Source organism: Podarcis cretensis (genome assembly GCF_951804945.1).
Source record: "Podarcis cretensis genome assembly, chromosome: 2".
NCBI classification, from domain to species: Eukaryota; Metazoa; Chordata; class Lepidosauria; order Squamata; family Lacertidae; genus Podarcis; species Podarcis cretensis.
The window spans coordinates 126,472,077-126,482,919 of NC_137171.1; the positions used below are offsets into that span (position 1 = coordinate 126,472,077).

Here is a 10,843-nt window from a genome sequence, read left to right on the forward strand (position 1 = left end):
CCCTTCGCCCCCCAGCCTGCATCCCTGGCAGCCCCCCAGTAAGGAGACCCCTCCCCCTAATAAAAGCCCCCCAGCTCCCCTTTGCAAGAAACATCCCTGGTGTCTGAGGAGCCCCATGAAGAAACACCCCGGGGGGAGACAGAGAGGAGCCCCCGCAGCCCCTTCCCTGGTGGAGACCCCTCCCCTCTTGGGGAGATCCACCCCCCACCCCAGTGGCGTAGCGTGGGTTGTCAGCACCAGGGGCAAGGCAAGTAATTTGCGCCCCCTAACCCGTGGATTTGCGCCCCCTAACCCGTGGATTTGCGCCCCCTAACCCGTGGATTTGCGCCCCCTAACCCGTGGATTTCCGCCCCCTAACCCTAACCCCCAGATGTTGCGCCCGGTGCGGCTGGCGCCCCCTGCACCCCCCACGCTACGCCACTGGCCCCCCCCCCCCCATATTCGCTGCCCTTTTCCTGCTGCTGTTTTCGCTCCGTCTCCGGCTGAGGCTCCTGCCTGGGGCTGGTTTACCTGGAGACAGGCTGGTCATCGCCAGGGCGCTTTTTCATTGGCAGGGACTTTCCTGCTCCGCCAAAGCCGCCCCCTGGCCGCCCCCCTCCGCCCCACAGCCACTTGGAGGGCGAGCATCCAGGAGGAAGGGGCAAGGGACACTCGGGCTTGAGTCGCCCCTCGCCCGCCTCGGCCCAGGAAGAGCTGCAGAGATGGAGCCCCGAGGAGGAGGAAGAAGAGGAGGAGGAGGAGGAAGAAGAGCCCTTTGCTGCCTCTGGGCGACCCTCCTCCTGGCCCCGCCAAGGGGGGCCGGAGCCCTGAAAGGTCTGGGCCCCAGGAGGGAGGGGGAGATGCCTGGGGAGGGGTCCCGGGAGGGGGATTAGGGAGGAATTGGGGAGAAAGATTGCGCCCCTGGGCGTTGCTTGTGGGTCTCTTGGGCTAAGGGAGGAGAAGCCCCCTCCCCCTGACAGGTGCAGAAGCTGCACCCGGGAAGACGGAGGGATGGGGGGAGGAAGGAAAGTGGACGCCCCCCCCCCCCCACGAAAGAGTGCTGGGAGGTGCGTGGAATGGGGGGATCACGGACTAGGAGGATTTGGTCGCTCAAATAAGGTGGTCTAGGTTTTCTTTTAAAAAAAGGAAGGGGAAAACGGGGCGAAAACAGCATCCCCCCCACCTACCTTAAAAGATCGGAATCTGTGCCTTTCCTGTTACAAGGAGGAAAAGGGAAATAAAACAAGAATTATTATTCCTCTCTGTGGGCTCGGCTGCCACAGAGACCTGCCTGGTCCGGAAGCCCCCAGTGGTCGCCCCCAAAAGAATTCAGCCCCCCACCCCACCCCATAGCCCCCGAAGACAGAGTGGTCTCTCTCCTGGCACAAAAGGGGCCAGAACCTGCCCTCTTCGGCTGCCCCCTATATCGCCACTTGCCTGGCAGGGAACCCAGCCGGACGCAAAGGGACTTCACTCCCGAGAAGACGCGGTTTAGTTGGAGTGAGTGAGTGAACTCCAGAAGGAAGTCGCTTTAGGAAAGGAAAGAGGCGCATGGCCAATGGCTCCGTTTGTGTGTCCAGCAGATTTATCTCTATTAAAAGCATGACCAAAGTTTTAATTCGAGGCATGAGGCAACTCAAGGGGTGACTGTGGATAATCCACGGTTGAAAGAGGAAATGTAATTATTACTGGTTTCACTTTGGGAACAAAGTGGAGATCTAGGCACATGGAGACATGGATTATTCTCTTAAATGGTTATTCCAACTCCAGTCGCCCACATTCAAGTGAACCCAGGACCACCTTTTGGGGCTTGGAAATGAGGGGATTTTAAAACTGACATATTTGTGTGTTTGGGAGCAGATGAAGCCCCCCCCCTCTTCTTAGAGAGCCTTCCTGGTGGTGGCCCCATTCCTAGCAATGGGGTAGGTTCTCCCTCATCCTGCTGTGGGGTCCTAAAGCCTCCCTCTCTCTCTCCCACCCTGCAGTGGAGGACACCCTGGTGGAGCTGGACTTCTTCCAGGAGAGCTTCCCTTCGGAGAAGAAGTCCGGGGAGTTCCTGCTGGAGTTTGACAACGAGGAGATCCTGCACGTGGACTGGGAGAAGAAGCAGAACGTCTGGAGGCTGCCGGACTTCCAGCGCTTCACCAGCTTCGAGGTGCAGGGCGCCCTGGCCAACATCGCCGTCATGAAGAACAACATGGAGGTGCTCATGAAGCGAAGCAACCGCACCCGTGCCCTGAACGGTAGGACACGCGAGGGGGGCAGGGGAGAGAGCTGGGGGGCAGGCAGGGGGTGGTCTCTTGGCTCCTGACACGGAAGACCCTTCAGGACCCCTCTCTGCCTCCCCAGAGGGAACTCTGCTCCAGGGAGCCAGTCCTTGGCTGACTGAGACAGGCTAAAAGGCAAGGGAAGCCTGATGGGAGGGGCAGCAATGCACTCTGTACATGCTCAGAGGCATTCCCAAACCTGAACACCAAGTGCAAAAATACCCACAGCAGCTAATTGCTATGCTTTCCATTTCTAGGCTGCTTCAAATGGGTTTTAATCCCGTTTCTTTCTCCATCTCCTTCCTCAGTTGCTCCTTCGGCCACTGTGTACCCGGAAAATGCCGTGGAACTGGGGGACCCCAACGTCCTCATCTGCTTTGTGGACAGGTTCTCCCCCCCAGTGCTGAACGTCACCTGGCTGAAGAACAACGAGGTGGTCTCCGAGGGCGTGGAGGAGACAGACTTCTACCCCAGCGTGGACAACACTTTCCGCAAGTTCTCCTACCTCCCCTTCGTCCCTGAGCAGGGAGACATCTACGTCTGCCAGGTGGAGCACTGGGGCATCCCAGAGGGAAAGATGGAGAAGATCTGGGGTAAGCACCGGGCAGGATTGGGCCTTTTCTCTGGGACTTGAACTCAGAAACCCAGATTCATGGCTTATAAGAAACACGTTCTGATGATCAGAGAAATTTATGCAAGTGAAGTACATTTGCAGTTTTGAATAATTTATTCCTCTTGAGATAGTTTCTCTCAGTTTAACTTAAAAGTGTGCATTAAGGGCTGTGGGACGGGTGTGTCAGGACTCCTGGGTTCTTTCTTCTGCTGAACACACGCAGAGAAACAGAGTCCCCCCTTAGCCCTGTCCTCTCTCTCTCCATCCCAGTTTCCAAGGCGCCCTCTCCCATCCCGGAGACGATGGAGAACGTGCTGTGTGCCCTGGGCTTGGCCTTTGGCATCCTGGGCATCATCGCTGGCACCATCCTTTTCTTCAAGGCCATGAGGATGAACGATCGCAGGGGCTTCATGTGAGTCGAACCCGTTTCCCTTCAGGGGCTCAGAGACAAATGCAAGGGAAGCCAAAATACTCCCAGCTCACCAGCTCCCTTCTCCTTCCTTTTCAGATAATGGGGGATTCCTTTCCTGACAGCCTCTTCCTTAAACCCTCTCAGCTCATCTCCTTTGCCAAGAGTCTCTTCTGCTATAAATCAGCTGGAAGGAGTTGCTTCCTCCGTGTGCAGCTTATCCTCAGAAGCTTTTTGGATAATATGTTTAACTTTTGAGAACAATTATGATAGCCAAAGATGCTTAGGCAGACTTACAGTACTTTTCTCTCTTTTATGTTTACCTCTTAACAAAGAAATTGCTCTAGGAGTGTTTAATTAAATAGGAAAAGTATATGTTTTACTCACATTTAATGTCTTGCCATGGTTCAACATTTACAGCTCCCTCTATGCAGGTTCTGAAACTCCCTGGTGCCTTTGCTTCTGGCTGTCTAGTAATTGTGCATTTTATAGAATCATAGAATTGTAGAGTTGGAAGGGACCCTAAGGGTCATCTAGCCCAGCCCCCTGCATTGCAGGAATCTCACCTAAATCATCTGTGACAGAGGGGCATCCAACATCTGTTTGTGGTTTGGCTGCAGATCCTCCCCCAAACTCCATGGTTGAGTCAGGATAGTTTTTGTGGGGGCTTCCTGCTCTGCCTCACCTTGTATCTGCATGGCTCAAGGAGACCCCCTGCCAACAGAGGGTCAGGCATACTAATTCCTATCTCCACCCCACTTACCCAAAACCATTCACCTCCTTCTCCAGTTTTTGGAGAGAGCCTTACTCAGTTCTGTGCACAGGTGTTTCGTTAATCACAAAGAAGAAGAGACCCCAAACATATTTCTCGTCCACATAAAGCACATAAAGCAGGGTTGTATCTATCTGTGTAGAGGAAAAGATCCCTTCTTCTTCTGCAAAACTTTCCCAATGGCTTCTGTGCAGCCCAATTGCTGTTTTTCATACATGTGCCCATATTTCCAAAAGCAATGAATAAATCTTACAGTTTGTTGATTTGTTTCTAGTGCTGTTTTCTCTGCCTATAAGCTCTGGATATATTTATTATTTTAAAACAAAAAGGTGAACGGTTGAGGAAATGGGTAGCATTGCAACCAGAGTGGCTACACTGATTCCTCATGTCTCTAGGCCCAGATTCTGAGAGATGATAAGAGATCAGCGCTGGTGCCTCCCTGCCTTTGCCCTGGTCTGCCTGTCTGTCCCCTGCTGGGAACAGGATGCTGGGGCAGGGGGACCCTAAACAGCCTGATGATGCAAGAGGACTCTTCTGATCTTCAAGGCCTACTGCGGGTTGTGTGATGCCCCAAACCATTATCCCACAGGACCCGTGGATTCCCACTCTGGGGGAACAGATGACAGAAACAGAACAGCCCATCCTCCTGTCCTAAAATGCCTCACCAGATCAAAGCACCTGTTCTTCCTGAAGCTGGAGTGAGTGATCGGGGGGGGGGGGGTAGAAAATGTGCAGAGACCTCCTCCAAATTCAGTTTGGATGAATGTAGGTCTTCTTCCAGGGGCAACAGCACACTAGAGAGGTGTGTGTTTCAGGACATGCAAGGTCAGGATGTGACCCAGTCAGCCTGGCCAGACCTCCATCATGAGTTGACTGTGTTGCCTGGAACATGCCTTAAAACCCTCAGAGAAGGATTCACTCTTTGCTGGTTTATCTGGTGTTTTCCTTCCTCTCCATATCTTGCCCCTAGTTTTGTGTGCCTCATTAGGATAAATTAACGCAAGGTGGATGAGTTCTTCAGCTCTTTCTCTCCACTCCCCCCCCCCTTGCAAGAGTCTCCAGAAGGTAAATGACACCACCGAGTGGGGTTTGGGAGAGGCGTCCTTCCTGGGGCCAAGACTTGAGCAGGAACATCTCAGAGGCCAACAGACAAGGCCCAGCTTGCTGTGCAATCTCATACCTGCTTCTGGATCTCAAATGGGTAGGATCCAAATTTGGGGGGAGTCAATTAATGCAGAGAGACAGAAGGCAGAGTTTGGCAGAGGGGCAGGGCAGGAGTGCCGCCAGGGCAAGACTTGGGGGCAGAAGGACAGGGCCCCAGTCGGCAGAAGGAGCAGGAGGCCCCTCAAGGCTGCAGGGCTGACTCTGCGCATCTGGAAGCAGCTGATTGTTGAGTTTGGCAAGAACAACGTGTTTCCTGCCCAGCAACTGATGACCAGGCAGCGTCAGGACCTGTGATTGGCTCCCATCAAGCCTCCCCTCCAGGAAAGTCCCCAGAAGGACAACACTATAGCCCCCGCCCCAAGCAGCAGCAGCAGCAGCAACAGCAACTCTGCTTTACCCCTCCCCCAACCCTGTTTTGTGCAGAAGTGGAGATTGTGACATGTCGGTTCCCTCGAAACAGGAACTTTTTAAAGAAGTCATCGGTTGGAGCAGCTCTGGCTTTAAGACCCGCCTCAAATAATTATGGGGGTGGGGGGAGTTAAGAGGCTGTCGTCTCCCCACTGTCAATAATCATTCCATGTAAAATGTGAAATCCAATACTCTGATATCTATTTTTGCGCTTAAAACTGCAAATGGCAGACTCTTCATGTTAATTACTGTATTTTTCGCTCCATAAGACACACTTTCCCCCTCCTAAATAGTGAGGGGAAATGTGTGTGCGTCTTATGGAGCGAATGCAGGGGGGAGGCAGGCAGGAAAAGCCCCTAAGAGCCGCACACAAGCTCCGCGCTGCTCTTGTGTACTTTTCCCCAGGAGTGAGAAGGGACTGATGCGGCCAGTCAGTTCTTTCTACCTCCTCGTAGAAAAGCCCGCAGGAGCTGCATACTCCTTAAAGGGTGCACGGTTCCTGTGGGTTTTTGCGGGGGGTGGGGGTATTGCCATAGCCACCGCAGCCCCTCCGGCCAGGAGAGGCTGCGTGCGGCTATGGCAGAAGGCAAGACAGCGAGCGCATGGATCCCGCTCGCTGTCTTGGCTCCTTTGCTCTTTGGGGCTGGGGGGGGGAATAATTTTTTTTTTCTTGATTTGCCCCTCGAAAAACTTGGTGCGCCTTATGGTCTGGTGCGCCTTATGGAGCGAAAAATACAGTACCAACAACGTTTGCAAGCTGTGAGCTTGTGACAGCCTCTGTATTTTGCATTTTGCTTCAAAGAGGAAGGAGGCAATTTTATCCCAGGACTCAGTCGTCTCCCCTCCCCCCCATAGTGGGAATTCTCTGAATCTTGTTTTGAGGCATCTGATCAAGGCCTGTATTTTAAAATGAGCTTAAAGATATATTTGCAAATGTTTGTATGTTTCATGCCAGGCAGAAACCAGCTGGCTAAGTACTTTGGCAGTTGTTTATCTTCCTGCTCTCCTGAACAAGGGCCCCCCTGATTTATAGCAGTAGCAGGAGACAAGTTTCTCAAAGTTGTAAAAGGGAATTACAGGCTGGGAGCAAATGTTACACTGACCCTACATATTACAGAATACAATCAAGCTGCAAAAACACTAATTAAGAGTTGGTAAATAGTAAGATTTATTGTTTAACAGAAAATAATACCATGTGCCTCCCATCAGACTCTAGCCATATTTTCCTAAGGTTTAAGGTATACTGAGAGAGTTAAAGGGCAATAAATTTTGGGAAGAGCTAATGGCAAAAGCAGCTGGCTAGGAAAGGGGGGTGTAAACTGAAGAGGCTTCTTTTGAAGCTGTTTTTTACTGAGTTCCTTTTTACTTTGCAAAGGCCTTTTCTTCTAAAAAGCTATCTATGTTATGTATGAGATTTGTTGGCTTAATGTAATTAGGCAAAGGATTTAGAAAGTAAGAAATGTTAGATTCTTATGTTAGATTCTTATTTCATTGATGGTGTTTGAGAATGTGAACCCAAGATCTCTGTTTAGATAGAATTTAGTACCATGAGCCATTTGTTTTAGCCATTTGTTTTGGAATGCAGGGGCAACAGGGGCAAAAGGTGATCTGGTAATTAAGGTGCCTTGTCGAGGCAAATGTAAGATATATGGCTACTTGTCTGCCATTTATGGATAGAAGGAAATATAGCTCTTTGTCTCCCATAAAGGTAATAGGAAATGGGTGTATCTTTTATGATTGGTTCTAGCAAACAGTCAATAGGAATTTCAACCAGGCTGATTGTCTGGACAGAGGCAGCCAAAGGAGGAGCAAGGGGGCTGGGCTGAGGAAATATAAGTGCTGGCCATCAGGGCTGGAAGGGGCAGAGCTTTGGTAACCATATACCACTGTGCCTATCATTTATTTGTCTGAAAAATAAATTATTATTTTAATTTCTCTATTGCTGCATTGAATATTTCATTCCAGCTAAGCGTTAACCACAAGCAGGGTGCTACAGTTTTTCTGAAGGGAAAAAATGCTTCAAAAAAGGACCAATCAAATAGGTTGTAAGAATGGGCACAGCCGTGGGGGGAGGGTTGGACAGCTGCCCCCAATCAATAAAGATTAAGTAAAATACAAAGCAAACTGCGGTTCTGACCCCTAACAAAAGGCCTGCCCCCCAGAAAAATAATCATGGCTACGCCCACAGTTGCAGGTTATCTGTACATGAGCTTCCAGTCCCATAACTGGATTTGCACATTGGCCCAGTTCCTGGTGGGGGGCACAAAAGGCAAAGGTGACAGAAGCAGGACTTCTGGGCCCATAGCACATGTCTCCCTCCCCCACCTCTCCCTCCTTCTGCCCCCTTGTTTCTGGCAGCAGAGGAGACGCTGCAGAAAGGCACTGGGGGGAGTTTCGCTTCCCCCCACATGGAGGCCTGGAGCACAGCTCAGCATTCAGGGAAATGAAAGAGGGAAGCTGGCCACGATCCAGGAGACGGAGGTCAACAGGGAGTGCAGCAAAACCTCCTCACAGAGAAGTAGCTTCCAGGCCCCCTCCAGCACAGCCCCCCCCCCTTCAGCCCAGCAGCAATGGCTTAAGAGGAATTGCCATTTTAGGGAAGGACCCTCTTGGGAATGGCTGAGCTGAATGGAGTGGGGCTGGGCAAGCCCCATAGCATCCTCTGCTAGAGGAATAGGGGCTCCTTGGCTCAAGGTGGGAGGAGATTTCCTTGGAGAGCAGCCCCCTCCCACTTGCATCAGGAGAGCAAAGTGGGTCATCTCTTCCTAAGGCAGGAGGGAGGAGGAAGAGGGGAGAATGGGCAGAGACCCCGCCAAGTCCTCAAGGCTATGGGGCACAACCCACAGGAGAGGGTGGGACTTTATACCTGCGAGGTTTCAGGGCTCCTGTTTCAGCCCACATGGGATCAGGCTGCGACCCACCAGTGGAAGACCAGGGGCACAGAACATGTCCCAACACCCCCAGGGAAGGGTTCACTGCTTTCGGGGGTCTTGATCTGCTGTTTTCCCTCCTCTCCCCATTCTGTGCCTTGCAGAAATGCCTCCTTCCAAAAATGAATGCAAGTCGAAAGAGTCGTCTTCCAGCTCTTCCTCCCCCTGGCAAGAGGCTCCAGGAGGGACCTGACCCCCCAGAGAGGGGTTTGGGAGAGGCGTCCCTTCTGGGGCCAAGGCTTCTGCAGGGACATCACAGGGACTGGCAGGCAAGGCCCAGCCTGCTGTGCAATATTATACCTTGCAGTCGTCACGGTTTCTTTAGAAGGGGAAATGGGATCCCTTTTGCAGATCCTCTTTCAGCAAAAGAGCAAACATTCTCCTGGATCTCAAGGCAGAAGCAAAGGAGAACCTTCAGCAAAGTATCGTGTGGGGAGGGGGGCCAGGGGAGCTGCCAGGGCAAGGCTGTGGGGCAGGAGGCCAGGGCCCCCCTCAGCAGACAGAGCCGCAGGTCCTGTGAATGTGAGAGGGCCCTTTTGCCTCATTTCAAAGTAAGTGAAGCAAGACATGTGACCATTAGAAGAAGGAGAGTAAGTGCCCAAAGTCTAAAGTTCTCCCAGGGGCTTCCAAGTGGGGTTTGGTGGGATGAGCAGAGCAGCCTCTCCCCAATTTCATCCCTGAAGAGGCTGGTCCCCCAGGAGAGACACAGGGAGGGGGGGTGAGGGCTCCACAGCAGGTGGGCTGATCCCACAAAGGAGGACTGATTCTATGCAAGGGGTGAGGAGGGGGAATGGGGTGGGGGTAAGCTGGCTTTTCCTTCTTTTCTCTCCCCTTTCCCTAGCCTAGAGAAAGATTCCTTGTTGCCTCCAGCAGCCAGGGACAGAGTCAGAGAGGAGAACAAGAAGTGTTGGGTTTGGCAACAGCTGGATCTTCCCTGCCCAGCAACTGATGATCAGGCAGCCTCAGAGCCTGTGATTGGCTCTGGCTGAGGTTCAGGAAAGTCCCCAGCCCCTTGCCCTCCCAGAAGACAACAGCAAGGTCAAGGCTGGCAGCCCCCTCCTTCAGAAATGCATCAATCACCAGCTCTTCCTGGGGGTAGAGTGATGGGAGGCGGAGAGGGAGCATGCGCAGAGAGACCCCTCCAAATCCAGTGCAGATGAATGGTGGTATTCTGTCAGGGGATACAACGCACAGGGGAGGACAGGGGTGTGCCGCATTTTAGGTCCGTCAAGGCCAGGATGTGGCCCAGTCAGACTGGCCAGACGTCCATCATGAGCTGGACATGCCCTGCAACCGGCAGGGGAGAATTTGCTGCTTTCTGGTGATATAAGAATTTAATAATAATAATTTATTATTTATACCCCGCCCATCTGGCTGGGTATCCCCAGCCACTCTGGGCGGCTTCCAACAAAGTATTAAAATACAGTGGTCTGTTAAACATTAAAAGCTTCCCTAAACAGGGCTGCCTTCAGATGTCTTCTAAAAGTCTGGTAGTTGTTTTTCTCTTTGACATCTGGTGGGAGGGTGTTCCACAGGGCAGGTGCCACTACTGAGAAGGCCCTCTGCCTGGTTCCCTGTAACTTGGCTTCTCACAGCGAGGGAACCGCCAGAAGGCCCTCGGAGCTGGACCTCAGTGTCTGGGCAGAACGATGGGGGAGGAGATGCTCCTTCAGATATACTGGACCAAGGCCGTTTAGGGCTTTCAAGGTCAGCACCAGCGCTTTGAATTGTGCTCGGAGCACAATTGGGAGCCAATGTAGGTCTTTCAAGATGGGTGTTATATGGTCCTGGCGGCCGCTCTCAGTCACTATAGTCTAGCTGCCGCATTCTGGATTAATTGCAGTTTCCGGGTCACCTTCAAAGGTAGCCCCACGTAGAGCGCATTGCAGTAATCCAAGCAAGAGATAACCTCCAAGTCACCTTCAAAGGTAGCCCCACGTAGAGAGCATTGCAGTAGTCCAAGCGGGAGATAACCAGAGCATGCACCACTCTGATGAGACAGTCTGTGGGCAGGTAGGGTCTCATCCTGCGTACCAGATGGAGCTGGTAAACAGCTTCCCTTTTTCCACTATTGATAGCCACTCATTCAATGCAGTGTGACTAATAAAGGACTTTATTTGGAGTGTTTGAGGTGTTGAAACATAGTTGCAAGCATGTGTGTTACTTCATATTCTTTTACATGTTACCTTGTGTTCAATGAATATTACCCACAGGTTATTGTAAACGTTTACTGCAAATGTTACTGCTTGAAGCAAACGTATCCCAGTTTCAACGGACCTTTTTTTGTTGCTATTGTTCCAT

The 10,843-nt window shown here is 51.9% G+C and overlaps 1 protein-coding gene across 2 annotated transcripts in view; it reads left to right on the forward strand.

The window, feature by feature from the left end:
- Positions 1-4,303, forward strand: part of LOC307208976 (HLA class II histocompatibility antigen, DR alpha chain-like) — a 29,664-nt gene extending 25,361 nt beyond the window's left edge. Inside the window, exons 1-5 of one of the 2 annotated variants that reach the window (XM_079964041.1) lie at positions 621-813; positions 1,965-2,222; positions 2,555-2,839; positions 3,130-3,271; positions 3,368-4,303. In XM_079964041.1, coding sequence (XP_079820167.1) covers positions 702-813; positions 1,965-2,222; positions 2,555-2,839; positions 3,130-3,271; positions 3,368-3,371 — 801 coding nt within the window. In that variant the 5' untranslated portion in view covers positions 621-701 and the 3' untranslated portion in view covers positions 3,372-4,303. Of the gene's footprint in view, positions 1-620; positions 814-1,964; positions 2,223-2,554; positions 2,840-3,129; positions 3,272-3,367 lie in introns of those variants that run through there. The other variant, XM_079964042.1, reaches the window with a different exon arrangement.
- Positions 4,304-10,843: the final 6,540 nt, after the last annotated feature.